General features: G+C 49.6%; 1 protein-coding gene across 3 annotated transcripts in view; it reads right to left on the bottom strand.

The window, feature by feature from the left end:
• The window catches only part of B9d1 (B9 domain-containing protein 1), a 146,879-nt gene that overhangs the window by 61,975 nt on the left and 67,530 nt on the right, over positions 1-17,374 (bottom strand). For all 3 annotated transcript variants that reach the window (XR_012885117.1, XM_075869888.1, XM_075869889.1), the window contains exon 4: positions 17,140-17,251. Coding sequence is in view for 2 of the 3 variants with exons in the window: in XM_075869888.1 (XP_075726003.1) it covers positions 17,140-17,251 (112 nt within the window). In the remaining variant the exon portion in view is untranslated. The remainder of the gene's footprint in view (positions 1-17,139; positions 17,252-17,374) is intronic.

Raw genomic sequence — 17,374 nt, forward strand, 5'->3', positions numbered from 1 at the left:
GGCAAGCGGACAGGCTCTGAAGCCAATGGCGAACGTGACAGGTCAACGGCGTCAGAATGCTTCCGGCCAGAACGGTAGATAACACGAATATCGAACTCCTGGAACCCCAATGCCCAACGAGCGAGCCGACCATTAGGATCTTTTAGTGAAGATAACCAGCAAAGCGCATGGTGGTCTGTTACGATATCAAATGGACGTCCATTTATATAAGGCCGAAATTGCCCGATTGCCCAAATAATGGCGAGGCACTCCTTTTCAGTTACACTGTAATTCTTCTCGGCTTTACTAAGAGTGCGGCTGGCATAGGCAACGACGTACTCATCAAAGCCATCCTTGCGTTGGGCCAGTATGGCCCCTAGCCCGGCACCACTAGCGTCCGTATGAAGTTCTGTTGGAGCAGACGGATCGAAATGTCGGAGTATAGGAGGCGTGGTGAGGAGCCGTCGGAGTTCCTGAAATGCATCATCACATGCCTGCGACCACGCTGATAAATCAGAACTTCCGGCAAGAAGATTGGTCAAGGGGACGATAATGGAGGCGAAATTGCGGACGTAGCACCAGAAGTAAGAACATAGGCCAATGAAGCTTCAAAGCTCTTTGATGGTGGTTGGCTTTGGGAACGCCGCGACTGCATTAAGCTTCGTGGGGTCTGGGAGAATGCCGTTTTTAGAAACCACATGGCCGAAAATTACAAGCTTCCGAGCGCCGAAGTGGCATTTTTTCAAGTTAAGTTAATGTCTCGCCGTGGAAAGGCACGTAAGAACTTGCTTGAGGCGGCTGAGGTGGGTCGCAAAGTCGCTTGAAAATACCACAATGTGTCCAAATAACAGAGGCACGTTTTCCAATTCAGACCTCACAAGATCGCATCCATCATCTTTTCGAAAGTGGCAGGCGCATTGCAGAGGCCAAAGGGCATAACGGTGAATTCATATAGTTCATCCGGTGTTACAAAGGCTGTCTTCGGGCGGTCACCCTCTTTCATGGGCACCTGCCAGTAGTCAGAGCGTAAATCTAACGAAGAAAAGAACTCTGCTCCTAGTAGGCAATCCAAAGCATTATCGATGCGCGGCAGAGGGTATACGTCTTTGCGCGTTATCTCGTTGAGTCGCCGGTAGTCAACGCAGAACCGGGTGGATCCGTCTTTTTTCTTGACGATAACAACCGGTGAAGCCCAGGGACTGTTGGAGGGCTCGATGATGCCACGTTTCAACATGTCGTCCACTTGTTTGTCGATGACACGGCGTTCAGCAGTGGAAGAGGTGTGGCAGCTTGGGCTAGTTGCTATGGCATGACGTTACTTATAGCGAAAGAACAAAACGACGACACAGAGACAAGAAAGACACGAAAGACAAGCACTCGTGTCTTTCGTGTCCTTCTTGTCTCTGTGTCGTCATTTTGTTCTTGCACTATAACTATCGTCAGTGGGGAGAGCTTAAGCGCTTCAAGTGCATGTTGGTGGCGTTGGAATATATAAAAGAGCCGGTAATCGTGGCGCCGCTATCAATATTTCTCATATGCATTCGCTCCTGTCAGTGAAGGAAAAAAAGAACAAAAAAAGCAAAGAGAAAAAGAAAAAGAAGAAAAAACAAAAAGAAAAAAGCTGGGACTGTACGACATCCGGGATCACTTATCTGTGCGTTCCGGCTGTGCTTGATGAGGCAAACCAGTTCTATGTTGTCAGATGTGTACGTTAAAAGCTTTGTTAGGGGGTAATATTATTGTTGTAATGGGATGCTAGGGCCAGAGTACTGATTAAAGAAGGGCGTTTGCGTCTTTTAGTGATCGCAACGCTGACAGCGGGCCTGGGTGTCCATTTATTCTGTTTTTTATCATGCTTAACTTGTAGATCTGGCGCCGACATGGCTGCTGGTCACTTACGCCTCGTACATCTTCAGGTTCTGCAGATGGTGTCGACTTTCCACGTATCCGGAGCGGGGCGGTTTTTCGACCACGCAGACGCGGTTCGCCTGGGATGTATGCCCTGCCCTGCACTTTTTCACTGAAGCGCACCTTCCTTTGGATATGACGGCGCTACCGTCGCTGTTCGACTGCCGCTACGCTGACTGGCAACCTGGCACATCGAAACTCAACGTCACCCTACATACGCTGCCGCACCTGCATACCACCTTGGGATCTGGCGCCGATATGGCTGCTGGTCACTTATGCTTCGTACTTCTTCAGGTTGGTTTTTTCTGTCGCCCTGTTAACGGTAAACCATTTCGAAAATTGGCGCCCGATCCCAACTGCGCCTTAAACTTTTTTACGCGCAGCAATACTTTTGTGCGAATCAAGTGTTTGTTATGTGTACGTTATCTGCGAAAACTACTGCAGCTTGCAGGTGATGTAGAACAAAGCCCAGGCCTTCTGACTTCTGAGCAAGAAGAACAAATGTTCACCGCCGTCATGGCAATTCGCACGGTACTGCAAAAGCAGACGGAAATTCTTAGGGAACTTCGTTCCGTAGCGTCACGGCAAGAAGCACTCGAACAAAGGTTTTCGCAGATAGAGGACAAATTGAACGTCTTTGAGGACAAATTGCTATCGGTGCTTCCATTAAAAGACAAGGTGATGCAGTTAACTGCGGAGACCGACAATCTTGCTGCCACGTTTTCGAAGCTGCAAGAATTGGAAGATGATATGGAAAATAGATCTCGAAGAAACAACCTTATCTTTTTTTTGGCTTTCAAGATGCAGCTGGTGAAGTCTGGCAAGATTCGGAGACTAAGGTGATCACCTTTTGTGAGGAAAAGTTAAAAGTCGCTATTTCGGCTGATGTAGGCCCGTGTACTCAGATTTGGGTGCACGTTAAAGAACCCCAGGTGGTCAAAATTTCCGTAGCCCTCCACTACGGCGTCCCTCATAATCAAATAGTGGTTTTGGGACGTTAAACCCCACAAATCAATCAATATTTGGGCTGATGCGGAGAGAGGGCCCACAGGCTAGGTCGCTTCACGGCAACAAAAAACAGGCCTAATATAGTTCGGTTTTGTCGTTTAAGGAAAAGCAGCGTGTTTTATCAGCTACTTCGAGGTTGAAAGGTACAAGCTTTGCTATTAGCGAAGACTATAGCAACAAAGTTCGACAAGAGAGGCGGAAATTAATTCAATTTGCGAAGAGTAAGGGAGGGGACTTCAGACTATCGTATAACAAACTAAAGATTGGCAAGGAAACTTTTGTCTATAATGCTGAAACAGACAGCGTGACTAAAACCAAGACATAGCAACTAAAAAAGGCCCTCGTAACTTCTCGACAACCATCCAGCCCAGATGACATCGTGTGTATTGTGGTAAATTGTCGTAGCGTAAAAAATAAAATTTTAGAACTTGCCGCCCTCATTGAAACGACAAAGTCACATCTAGTATATACTTGGTTCTGACTCTTGGTTTGACGACACAATAAATGACAATGAAATATTTTCAACCTGCTACACAGTCTACAGGAAGGACAGAAACGCGCATGGGGAAGGTGTTTTCATTTTGATTCACAATACTATATCTAGCTTTCTCGTTGACGTTGAAGCTGGTTCAACCGAAATTGTTTGCTGCAAAGTACTCTTGAACAACGGCTCGTCTGTGGCATTCGTTTCCTTCTACAGGTCACCCAGCACGAGAGCCCCTCAGCCCTTTTTCAATTTATGCAATGTGCTGCTGACACTACAAACTACATATATTGTTTTGGCAGGTGATTTTAATTTACCGGATTTGATATGGCAGCAGCTTACACCAGTGTTAGTCAATTCATCCCTCCTGTACACGACCTTCCGCGAAATAATAAATGCCCATTCGTTACTACAGTTTGTGCATAAACCAACGCAAATAATGGCTAGTAGTGCAAATGTACTTGATTTATTTTTTTGCAATGTGCTTGATCTCGGGTCTTCGATTACCTTGATTCCTGGTATTAGTGATCATGATGTTGTCGTCACTAAGATGTCCTGAGCCACCAAGAATCGTCGTGCTGCGCAGCCTCGCAAGGTCTTTTTTATGAAAGAGGCGATTACGCAACAATATCATGTGAACTAGACAATTTTTTCCCAGAGTTTAGGGCTCAATGTTCGTGTCTAGACATAAATGCATTGTGGGATCTTTTTAAGACTAAAATACTGTGCTTGACACAAACCTTCATTCCCTCGCATGTCATTACTTCCCAGCGTCGAAACGATAAACCATGGATTACTAAAAAGATTCGTACGATGTTAAACAGGAAAAATAGAACCTTTCGTAAGCACTGCCACTAGCCGAATCCTACATATTGTTCGCAAAAATGAAGGTAATGAGCAAAACGATAGCGAGATTGATGCGCAATGCACATAAAAAGTTTCTTTTCACTCTAGGACACAAAGGGAAAACTAATCCAAAAGAAGTGTGGAAATATGTCAAGAGCAAAAAGAACTCCGGTGACGCTATCTCTGACGTCATAGATGAAAAAGCCAACGGTGCAGATATTTTGGCAAAAGCAGAGGCCTTCAATGCTTATTTTCACTCCGTGTTTTCATGCTCAAAAGCCGCACTTTTGAAATCACATGACGTCAGAGAGCTTACTAAGATGAAGGAAATTGTGTTGTCTGAAGATGGTATCGCATTACTACTACGGAAGATAAACATCCACTCGGCTACCGGTCCTGACTTTATTTCAAATTTTGTCCTAAAAAACTGTGCATTGTCTGTCACCCCTTTCTTAATACTGCTATTTAAGATATCTCTTCAAGTTGGTGCTCTACCTTCGGACTGGAAAACTGCAAATGTTATTCCAATTCACAAAAGTGGTTCAATAACAAGAACGTGCAACTACAGGCTAATTTCACTCACAAGCGTTGCTTGTAAAACATTAGAACATGTTGTTTATACAAATTTAATGGCACACCTTCAAGAAAATAGCTTCATTATTCCAACGCAACATGGCTTCAGGGTTGGCTTTTCTTGCGACACTCAGCTAGTAGAATTTTGCCATGACATCGCAGCATTTATTAACTCAGGTTTGCAAATTGAATGCATCTTTTTAGACTTTCGGAAAGCTTTTGATACCGTATCTCACACCCTGTTACTACTAAAGTTGTCCTACCTCAACTTGGTGAATACCCTCCTGAAGTGGTTGGAAGCGTACCTGTTGGATGAAAACTAACGCGGGATACTTCATGGTGTCCGCTCTTCTGATGTCTCTGTATTATCTGGAGTGCCACAGGGGTCAATCTTGGGGCCCCTGCTTTTTGTTATATTTATCAATGACCTTACTTAACACTTGTCTTGCCGTCTGAAGTTATATGCAGATGATTGCTGTATTTACCGTGAAATTTCAAGTGAATCAGATAGCCAACTGCTACAGAATCATCTGAACAAAATCATGTCTTGGTGTGCGACTTGGAACATGACACTCAACCTGTCCAAATGCAACCTCTTAAGACTCACAAACAAAAGACACCCGCTGATGGGAAGCTATGTCATGAATACAACACAGCTGTCCCTTGTAACAGAATATAAGTACTTAGGCGTCATTTTTTCCAGCAATTCGACTTGGAATGCCCACCTAAATTACATCGTAACAAAGGCCAGCAACACATTAAACTTCTTAAGACGTAGCTTTAAACAAGCACCGGCCAGCCTGAGGGAAATCCTGTATATGTCGAATGTACGCCCACTTTTGGAATACGCGTGCAGCTGAGAGCGGCCCGTTTTGTCACGGGTTATTACAACTTTTCTAAAAGATCTTTCGAAATCAGGAGTACTTTAGGATGGCCTCTTCTTGAAGAAAGGCGCAAATTCATACGTTTATCTCTGTTTCACAAAATATTTCATGGTTTAACGGGTATTCACAAAGAAAACTACATATCGGAGCCTACGTATATATCTGCTCGTACTGATCCCCCCCTTAAAGTGCGCGAGTTCGCTACCAGAATTAACCTTTTTAAATATTCATTTTTTCCACGATCAATTAAGCAATAAAACAACCTACCTCATGAAATTGTAGCCGCGTCCAGAGAAACATTCCCCACTGCGCTTGAACATCATATTTTATCGTAGCCTGAGCACACATTAAAGTTGCCTACACTTTCGTTTCATCTCTCTAGCGATCTACGCTTCAGCTCTTTTTTTTTCTGCCTGCTTTTATCTGTGTATGTATATGTATGTATATATATATATATATGTGTGTGTGTATGTGCGTATGCATTATGTATATATATATATATATATATATATATATATATATATATATATATATATATATATATATATATTCTTGCTGCTGTACCTTCACACACGTCAATGTTTATTACGTGTCACCATTGGATGATTTATTATGTATCTGTATTTCTTTTATGTTCAACTCAGTGTTAATGGACTGTCGCCTTTCTGTATTTCGAAATCGTTATCTCCCCCTACACTAATGCCCCTCGCGGGTGCTGTAGGTACTGTAAATAAATAAATAAGTAGATAAAGTAAGATTTCCGTTGTTACCACTCTCTGATTGTTCGAAAATTGCTTTTCAATACTGTAACCTTGATGTCATCCAAGCTTTGGTCTTTTTTGTACTGTGTTTTGAAAGTGGAAGGCCTGGCAGGGAGCGTACACGTGCCCGATGTTTGTCCAATCTAATTCTAAACGGTGTGTCTGTCTGGCCGACGTGTTGCATGTACCATACCCCACATTCCAGAAGATATATGGCGTTATCCGACTTAAAGTTCAGTGCACCTCTTATCCTTTACTGAAACACTGCCTGGGTGCTTTCCGCCACAGTCATTGTCTGCATGTGTTTGCACATTTTACGTCTCCTTTTTCCGCAAGGGCGACATCCTGTTTGAGGTGTCACGCCTGTTTTTGAATTTATCAAATAAATCCTTATACTTTTCGGCCGCCTATATGCCACACAAGGAGGAGAAGTAAAAAATATGGATAGTCGCACGCTCTGTTCTAATATGGTAATGTGTTTTCTTAGGGCCTTGTTTATGTTCGGTGGGTTACTCGTGAAAGTTAATAGCAATTGTTTGTTACCGTGCTAGTTGGCATTTTTTTGGTGGTGTAGAAGAGTCTGTTGGTCCAGATTTTCTGGTTTTTGATGGCGTCATCAATGATAGTTGTTGGGTATTCTTGATGAAAGAGTACTTCGCGCGTATGTGTGCTGCTTTGTGGAAGTCCTCGGTGCGGGAGCAGATTCGTCAGAATATGTGTGCTTGATAATAGGGAACGCTGGTCCTGCAGAATCACGGGTGGCAGCTTTTGAAGTGCACGTAATGTTGCCTCTCCCTAGGTTTTCTGTATACGCTAGTTACCAACGCACCATCGCCCATTCGAATAAGTACATCTAGGAAACTAAATTCCGTGTTGGAGTAGAAGTGTGTAAAATCAATTCTGGGGTGTATTTGGTTAAATGCCTGTATGATTTCTAGCAGCTCGTTTTTCGAATGTGCCCAAATACCGATTATAAATTAAAGGTTCGATATCTTATGATGAAAGAAAATTGGGCTCTATATGGTGCATGAGTATGTTAGCGCAGTGCGGTTCCATTCTTGTACCCATTGCCGTGCCGTTGATTTGAAGGCAGCACCCAAATTTAATTTCAAAGCTGTTACAAATGAGTACAAGTCTCGTTAAGATTTCAATTACTTTTTGCTTGGATATGTCATAGGGTTGTGGGTGCCATACGATTAAACAAGTGGCCTTACACCATCGTCATGTGGAATATTTGTGTAGAGTGAATTCACATCCAATGTTAGGAGGAATGTACCTTCTGGCATTTTTACGTCCAATATTTCCCGAAAAAAATGGTTTGTGTCACGCAAGAAGGGCTCATGTGTGGGTGGTACGTCTTTGATTAAAACGTCAATAGAACCGGTAACGTTCCCGTGGCTGATATAATGGGTCTGCCAAGGTTTCCCTCCTTGTGAATCTTTGGCAGCATGTAAATGATAGATAGATCTCCCTTGCTCACATAAAAAGGTGGTCGTTGCGATTGACGTCGTCATCTCTGCTTTTTCGCTTGCCATGGTCTCTTTTTTTGCAACTACATCCCTGATTCAACTGCCCTTTTTATACCGTCGCAAGAATGCGCTGGTCGCCAGAGCCTTGTCGTCCCGTTTGCCGTCATAACGCTTGCCGACGGTTCCAGTGCCGTGTACGTGTTCAATCTGTTCCCTTGTCCCGCTACCCTATTACATGGCGAATGTATTGTGCATCTTGACACTTATGATGCCATCTTTTCTTTCGATGCCCCTTCCTATACGACGCCGATGTCCGTGGATGCTGTCACGGCTGCCACCGCACCCTCACTACCTGACGAAGACGTTCTGTCGCGCAGCGTGGACACCGGGCTTACGCAAGACTAGTACAATCAGCTCCTTCAACTACTTGACCATTTCCGCGCCTCCTTCGACCACGCACAACATCCCTTAGGATACACGTCAGTTGCCGCTCACAATATCGACACCGGTCATCATAATCCGCTTCGTCAGCGCCCCTACCGCGTCTCGCAGGCTAATGAGATGCTCCGACGTTGTGTCATTCAACAGTCGCACAGTCCTTGGGCTTCGCCAGTGGTCTTTGTGCGGAAAAAAGATGGCACCATTAGGTTTTGCGTGGATTATCGGCGACCAAGCAAGATAACACGCAAGGGTGTTTATCCTCTGCCACACATTGATGACGCCCTGGATTCCCTTCAAAGTGCGGAGTTTTTCTCTTCGCTGGATCTGCGCACTGGATAAGTGCAAGTGCCAATGGCCGAACCAGACCGTCCAAAAATGGCGTTTATGACCCCTGACGCCTTATATGAATTTAATGTACTGCCCTTCAGTCTTTGCAATGCGCCGGCGACTTTTGACAGGATGATGGACAGTGTCCTCAGGGGACATAAATGGCACATCTGTCTGTGCTATTTAGATGACATAGTTGTCTTCTCTTCGAATTTCGAAAGTCATCTTTGCTGTCTGGTACAAGTTCTTCAGTGCCTTACAGCAGCCGGGTGGCAACTGAACTTCAAAAAATGTCTTTTTGACGCCCGCAAACTCACTATTCTCGGCCACGTCGTTTCGAAAGAAGGAATATCGCTGGACCCTGCAAAACAGCGTGCCGTTGCCGAGTACCCCAAGTCTACTACCCTAAAGGAGCTTCGTAGTTTTGTAGGCTTGTGCTCGTATTTTCGGCGTTTCATCCGCAATTTTGCTTTTACTATCACCCCCCTAACTCGGCTTCTTTCCACTAGCGTGGACCTCTCGGGCTGCAATTTCTGTTGCGATGTCGCATTCACGATGCTGCGCCGGCTACTCACGTCTCCACGAGTTCTCCGCCACCTCAATCCGAATGCACATACTGAAGTTCACACGGATGCTAGTGGTGTCGGCTTCGGTGCCATTCTCCCTCAACGCAAGGATGGCTGCGAAGAGTACGTTGACGCCTATGCCGCCGTACTCTAACGAAGGCTGAGTCCAAATATTCCGTCACAGAAAAGGAGTGCTTGGCTATCATTTGGGCTATAGGAAAATTTCGCACTTACCTTTCCGAACGCCAGTTTGATGTTGTCACAGATCACCATGCCTTATGCTGGCTAGCATCTATGAAAGACCCTACTGGCGTCTCGCTCGTTGGGCTTTACGGCTTTAGGAATACGACATTCGTGGTGTTTATCGCTCAGGACGCAGACATTCAGACGCCGATGCCCTATCCCGTTCTCCGCTGCCTCCTGATCTTGCCTGCTTACTAACTGCCATCTGTGACTCTTCATCGCTGAGCCTCACCGACATGCTAGTCAAGCAGCGCAAGGATCCCAGGATCAATTCTCTGCTCAAATTCCTGTCTCACAGTTCAGTAGAATCAACTTCATGGTCTCTCTCTCGTCAAGCAAGACACCTTGCTGTCCATGAAGGCTTGTTGTATTGCCGCCATCACGAGACGGATGGCCGTAGGTGGCTCCTTGTCATCCCCCGTCATTTGCGCTCAGACATCTGCGCTGCCTTTCACGATGACTCCCAGTGTGGCCACGCTGGAGTATTCAACACCTAATCTAGCCTTCGTCTAAGATACTACTGGCGCGGCATGTATCGGCACGTTCGCCAGTACGTTCGGTCATGTGCCACGTGTCAACGACGCAATTAGACGCCTTCTCACAGCACTACTGGCCCTTTGCAACCCTTAACCTGTCCAGCGAGACCACTCGACCGCGTCGCAATTGATATTTATGGTCTTCCACCCAACACTCCTCAAGGCAACCGGTGGATTATTGTCGCCGTCGATCACGTGACACGCTACGCTGAAACATCTGCGCTGCTTGGTACCACTGCGAAAGACATTGCGTCCTTTCTTCTTCACCATCTGATTTTGTGGCACGGTGCACCTCATGAATTACTGAGTGACCGTGGACGCGTGGACGCGCGTTGAGTGACCGTGAACGCCATCGACAAGCTGCTGAAGGGGTGCCGCACTGTCCTTCGGAAAACCATGGCATACCATCCTCAAACCAATGGCATGACAGAACGCTTTAATCGCACCCTTGGAGCTATGCTTGCCATGTACGCGTCTGTCGACCACACTTATTGGCACCAAGTGCTCCCTTTTGTAACGTACGCGTACAACTCTGCGCCACAAACAACCACCGGCTTCTCTCCTTTCTTCCTCCTGTACGGACGTGAACCATCATGCTCCATGGACACCATTCTCCCGTACAGACCTGACGCTTCCAAAGCGACGCAAGTTTCTGAAGCAGCAGCTTATGCCGAAGAGTTTTGTCAACTCGCTCGCTCGTTTACCGCACAAGATCAATGGCGCCAGAAAACTGACAGCGATGCCTCTGCATCTAGTGCCCATTACATCCCAGGAATGTTGGTTTGGCTCTGGGTCCCGTCTACCCTTCCCGGTCTTTCCCCAAAGCTTTCGTCCAAATACCATGGCCCCTACCATGTGGTGCGACAAACATATCTCGTCAACTATGAAGTTGAGCCCATTGATCCACCTTCGGACCAACGCTGCCGTAGGCGCGAAACGGTTCACGTATCACGCCTCAAACCATGCTATGACCCCCCTGTAGTGTCATTTCCTTAGATCGCCAGGTTGGCTCTTTTCTGCGCAGGGAGTACTTGTACCGGAGCATAGTGGCGCCAGCTCTGTGCCAGCGTGAAAGTGAAAGAAGACGTTGACGTCCGTGTGGGTCGTGCTTGCTGGGTTCCTGCCTGTACGAGCTTGTTGCGGCTAACGCTTCTTGATTAATAACAAGTGTTTTTACGTGAACTCGCTCGTTACAATATATATATTGTCACGAGGTTGTGATACACGCAGCACTTGAGAGGAAGCACGCAGGAGTCAGGGCGGTGTCAGGCGAACTGTTTATTGGGCGAACTTGTGCCCAGCAAAACAGGGCCAAACACAACTCACAGCAACAGCGGCGTGAACAGTCGTCGGCCGACGGAAAAAAAAGACCCCCAGTGGCGCACTGCGCCGGCTTTTTATACACGCGTCGTAACGCGTTCCAAAGTGGCATACAAGATAAACGCGGCCTGCGTTGCGCTTAACAGAAAGTGATAGCGTCTTCCTTCGTAAACCAAAAGAACCGCACGTGTCACTACCCCCCTCTGAAAAAGCATCGTCCCGATGCTAAAGACAGAACATAAGAGAGAGTACATGCAATAAATTACATTAACAATGCGTCACAGCTAATCAGCGCGCGTAATAAGGTTTAAGTCGCACCACGTGTACGACTTCGGGTCGTGCACGGCGTCGTTGGGATGACGTTAAGCCATCGGGCACGACCTCATAGTCCAGTTCACCACGACGTCGGACTACCTTGTAGGGTCCAAAGTAGCGTCGCAGGAGCTTCTCAGACAATCCCCGTCGTCGTATCGGCGTCCAGACCCAGACAAGGTCACCTGGTTGGTATTCGGTGTGGTGTCGTCGAAGGTTGTAGTGGCGCCTGTCGACCGTCTGTTGGCTCTTGATACGCAGGCGGGCTAGCTGTCGAGCTTCTTCAGCGCGATCCAGGTAGCTGGCGACGTCGAGGTCTCCTGCGTCGGTGCCGACCGGTAGCATGGCGTCAAGCGTCGTTGTTGGGCTCCGTCCGTAGACGAGCTTGTATGGAGCAAACTGCGTCGTTTCCTGCACGGCCGTGTTGTACGCGAAGGTTACATACGGGAGTATGGCGTCCCACGTCTTGTGCTCGACGTCCACGTACATGGCCAGCATGTCGGCGATGGTCTTATTTAGACGCTCGGTGAGGCCATTCGTCTGTGGGTGGTACGCGGTGGTTCGGCGGTGGCTTGTCTGACTGTACCTCAAGATCGCTTGCGTTAGGTCAGCCGTAAAGGCCGTACCTCTGTCGGTGATGAGGACCTCGGGGGCTCCGTGGCGGAGGACGATGTTCTCAATGAAGAACATGGCGACCTCGGCGGCAGTGCCCTTGGGCAAGGCCCTTGTTTCGGCATAGCGGGTGAGGTAGTCAGTCGCTACGACAATCCATTTGTTGCCAGAAGTTGACGTCGGGAACGGCCCCAGTAAGTCCATGCCGATTTGTTGGAATGGCCGTTGAGGTGGTTCGACGGGTTGCAGAAGTCCAGCTGGCCTAGTTGTCGGCGTCTTGCGTCGCTGACAGTCTCTGCATGTTTTTACGTAGTGGGCGACGTCGGCAGCGAGGCGAGGCCAATAGTACTTCTCTTGTATTCGTGACAGTGTGCGGGAAACACCAAGATGTCCGGCTGTCGGGTCGTCGTGTAATGCTTCCAGAACCTCTGGACGTAACGCTGAAGGTACCACGAGGAGGTGGTCGGCGCGGAGCGGCGAGAAGTTTTTCTTCAGGAGGACGTTGTTTCGCAGGAAAAACGAAGCCAGTCCTCGGCGGAATACTTTCGGCACGTCGGCGGTCTTGCCTTGCAGGTAGTCCATGAGGATCTTGAGCTCCGGGTCAGCTCGTTGGCGTTCCGCGTAGTCGTCGGTACTTATGGGTCCCAGGAAAGAGTCGTCGTCCTGGTCATCCTGGGGCGGCGGATCGACAGGGGCGCGAGACAAGCAGTCGGCGTCGGAGTGCTTTCGTCCGCTCTTGTAGACGACGGTGATGTCAAATTCTTGTAGTCTGAGACTCCACCGTGCGAGGCGCCCTGATGGATCCTTCAAGTTAGCTAGCCAACACAAGGCGTGGTGGTCACTCACGACTTTGAAAGGCCTGCCGTACAGGCAGGGGCGGAACTTTGATGTAGCCCAGATGATGGCAAGGCATTCCTTTTCTGTCGTGGAATAATTGGCTTCTGCCTTCGAAAGTGACCGGCTAGCGTAACTGATGACCCTTTCAAGTCCGTCGGTCCTCTGCACGATCACGGCGCCGAGCCCTGTGCTGCTTGCGTCCGTGTGAATTTCGGTGTCAGCTTCTTCGTCGAAGTGCGCCAGTATTGGCGGCGTTTGCAGGCGTCGCTTTAATTCTTGAAATGCCTCGACTTGCGGCGTTTCCCATTTGAAGTCGACGTCGGCCTTCGTGAGGTACGTCAGTGGCTCGGCGATCCGCGAAAAGTTCTTCACGAAGCGCCTGTAATAAGCGCAGAGGCCAAGAAATCGGCGTACTGCTTTCTTGTCGGTGGGTGCAGGAAAGTCGGCGATCGCAGCTGTTTTCTGTGGATCAGGGAGCACTCCCGACTTGCTGATAACGTGGCCAAGGAACAATAGTTCCTCGTAGGCGAAGCGGCACTTTTCTGGCTTCAGGGTAAGTCCCGAGGCTTTGATTACCCGAAGAACAGCTTCAAGGCGCCGGAGGTGCTCGTCGAAGTTGGAAGAAAATACGACTACGTCGTCCAAGTAGACGAGGCAAGTCTGCCACTTCAAGCCTGCGAGTACTGTGTCCATAACCCGTTGGAACGTCGCAGGCGCCGAGCAAAGACCAAAGGGCATGACCTTAAACTCGAATAGGCCGTCTGGTGTTATGAAGGCAGTCTTCTCTCGGTCTCTCTCGTCTACTTCGATTTGCCAGTAGCCGGTTTTGAGATCCATCGACGAAAAATACTTGGCGTTGTAGAGTCTGTCCAGAGCATCGTCTGTCCGTGGGAGGGGATACACGTCTTTCTTCGTGATGTTGTTCAGGCGACGATAATCGACGCAAAAACGTAGGGTTCCGTCCTTCTTCTTCACCAACACCACGGGTGATGCCCACGGACTCGTAGACGGCTGAATGATGTCGTCACGCAGCATTTCGTCGACTTGTTGCTTGATGGCCTCGCGTTCCCGTGCAGAAACTCGGTAGGGGCTCTGACGGAGCGGACGGGCATATTCGTCGGTTATGACGCGATGTTTCGCGAGAGGGGTCTGACGAAGCCTCGACGACGACGAGAAGCAGTCCTTGTATTGGTGGAGTAAGGCTTTGAGCTCCTTTTGTTGCTGCCTGGAAAGGCTTTGATTGACGTCGAAGGCGGGCGCGGACACTGCTGTCGACGTTGCGGCTCCCTGAGAATCAGTGAGGGCGAAGGCATCGCTCGCTTCCACAAATTCGCTTAGATGTGCTACCGTCGTGCCCCTATTTAAGTGCCTATATTCGTTGCTGAAGTTCGTCACCATTACCTTGGCTTCGCCGTTATGAAGCTTGGCTATGCCTCTTGCGACGCACATCTGACGGTTTAGGAGCAGGTGCTGGTCGCCTTCGATGACACCTTGTAAGTTGGTAGACGCTTTGGTGCCGACGGAAATGATGACGCTCGACAGTGGCGGGATGGTTACCTGCTCTTCTGTCACATTCAAGGCATTGTGAGCGACGTTGCAGTCTGACGCCGTTGCATTATCCGTGGACAGCGTGATTGACTTGGATCTTAGGTCGATTACTGCGCCTTGCTGGTCCAGGAAATCCATGCCTAAAATGACGTCTCGCGAGCATTGCTGCAGGACCACAAAATTCACAGAATACGTCTGGCTGTGAATCGTGACTCTTGCCGTGCAGGTTCCAGTCGGTGTTATAAGGTGGCCCCCTGCTGTTCGGATATCCGGTCCTTCCCATGCAGTCTTTACCTTCTTGAGCTTAGCGGCGAAGAGACCACTGATGATAGAGTAGTCGGCGCCGGTATCGACTAGGGCGGTGACGCTGTGGCCGTCGATGATCACGTCGAGGTCGGTGGTTCGTCGTCTGGCGTTCCGGTTAGGTCGGGGCGTCGGATCACGGCTGCGTCGGCTTGGTCCGGTGCTGCTATGTCGCGTCGGCGGCGAGGCTTTGTCGTAAAGACTCTGCTCAGGCGGCGTACTACGACTACGTCGGGAAAGTTCGTGCGTCGTGGTCGTCGTCATCGGCAGCGGCGGCGGCGGCGGAGGAGGATCTTCGGCATTGCGTCGTGCAGCAACCGCACCTCCATCGGTTGCTGCCTTTAGTTTCCCGGGTAGGGGCTTGGGGATCGGCCCCGGTTAGGACCGGTGTACTGGCGGCGATCCGGGGAGAAGTAGCGGCCAGGCGAAGGTGAACGGGATGGTCGTCGTTGTTGCCACTGCGATCCGGCGATGTAGTCGGCGATGTCGCGAGGTCGCTCACCTGGGCGCGGACGCGGCGCGTTCACGTCGAAGCCACGCAGTCCCATCTCACGGTACTGGCAGTAGCGGTAGGTGTGCCCGGCTTCGCCGCAGTGGTAGCATAGTGGGCGGTGGTTCGGGGTGCGCCAAACGTCAGTTTTCCTCGGCGAGCGCTGGATTACTGGCGAGCGGGAAGGCGTCGGGGGTGGCGGCGGTGGCTGGCGACGAAACTGCGGAGACGTTGGGTCCTGGTGTTGGCGAGGAGCGGCGACAGGTCGTCGTGCAGTAGCGGCGTAGGTCATCGCCTCCGGTTGGGGCTGTGGCCGTTCAGGAACGCTCAGTGAGCGCTGTAGTTCCTCGCGGACTACGTCTTCGAGAGAGGCGACTTGGGGCTGAGACGATGGCAACATGCGGCGCAGTTCTTCACGAACAATAGCGCGTATGGTCTCGCGCAGGTCGTCGGGGCAGAGTCCTCGGACTTCTGCGACGTCTGGCGACATGCGCCGATCGTATTGGCTGGTCCGCATTTCAAGAGTCTTCTCGATGGTGGTAGCCTCGGAGAGGAACTCTTGTACCGTCTTTGGCGGGGTTCTGATCAGTCCGGCGAAGAGCTCCTGCTTCACTCCTCGCATAAGCAGGCGAACCTTCTTGTCCTCAGACATGTCGGCGTCGGCGTGGCGGAAAAGTCGCGTCATCTCCTCCGTGAAGATCGTTACGTTTTCGTTGGGGAGTTGCACCCGAGTTTCAAGGAGTGATGCGGCTCTTTCCTTCCGCACGACGCTTGCAAAGGTGCGCAGGAAAGCAACGCGGAAGTCGTCCCAGGTTCGAAGCGTTGACTCGCGGTTTTCGAACCAAGTCTTTGCGGCGTCTTCCAGGTAAAAATACACATGACGCAGCTTGTCGTCCGGGTCCCACTTATTGAGGGCTGCGACGCGGTCGTAAATGTCAAGCCAGCTTTCCGGGTCTTCGTAGGTTGATCCGCGGAAGGTAGGCGGCTCTTTGGGCTGGTTGACGACCACGGTTGCCGAAGACCTTGCTTCCGTCATCGCGGATGCCGGCTTCGTAGCAGCCTTTGTTTTCTTGTCCTTGTCGGGGAGCGGCAGGTATTCGGGCGGTAGTCCTTGTTGTCTTCGGCTCACTCGAACGACCGGGTCGGCGTCGTCCTCTTGGCGGCTTGGGCTTGGCTCAGGGCTGGACGGGGGCGTACGGTACATGGACAGAGAAGCACCTCCACCAGATGTCACGAGGTTGTGATACACGCAGCACTTGAGAGGAAGCACGCAGGAGTCAGGGCGGTGTCAGGCGAACTGTTTATTGGGCGAACTTGTGCCCAGCAAAACAGGGCCAAACACAACTCACAGCAACAGCGGCGTGAACAGTCGTCGGCCGACGGAAAAAAAAGACCCCCAGTGGCGCACTGCGCCGGCTTTTTATACACGCGTCGTAACGCGTTCCAAAGTGGCATACAAGATAAACGCGGCCTGCGTTGCGCTTAACAGAAAGTGATAGCGTCTTCCTTCGTAAACCAAAAGAACCGCACGTGTCAATAAATACCTCCTTCGGTTATTTGAACACATTTTTTTGGCGTAGCTAGCAGGCATTGTCCATTTGACTCTGAGCGTGTCACGCCACATGGCATCTATGGATAGACGAGCACACAGGCCTTTAGAATGTTATGTACTTAAATGACTACGATACTTACAGCCCGAGGCGTTGGAACTCTTGTATGTGATCTCGAGGGGAAAGTTCCACACAAAGTTCTGCCGATTATCGCGGCTCTTCCTGGCCACCTGCGAGATGCCCTCTTCGACACCCTGGGCGAAGAAAGCAATCGAGGTGTTATAACAAGCAGTTATGGTAGCAACCATCTTGGTCATCACACCCTATATAACTTATGTATACCAGAGAACGTGTGCCACTGTCGTTTATATTTCCAA

Source organism: Rhipicephalus microplus, chromosome 7, assembly GCF_043290135.1.
Source record: "Rhipicephalus microplus isolate Deutch F79 chromosome 7, USDA_Rmic, whole genome shotgun sequence".
NCBI lineage: Eukaryota > Metazoa > Arthropoda > Arachnida > Ixodida > Ixodidae > Rhipicephalus > Rhipicephalus microplus.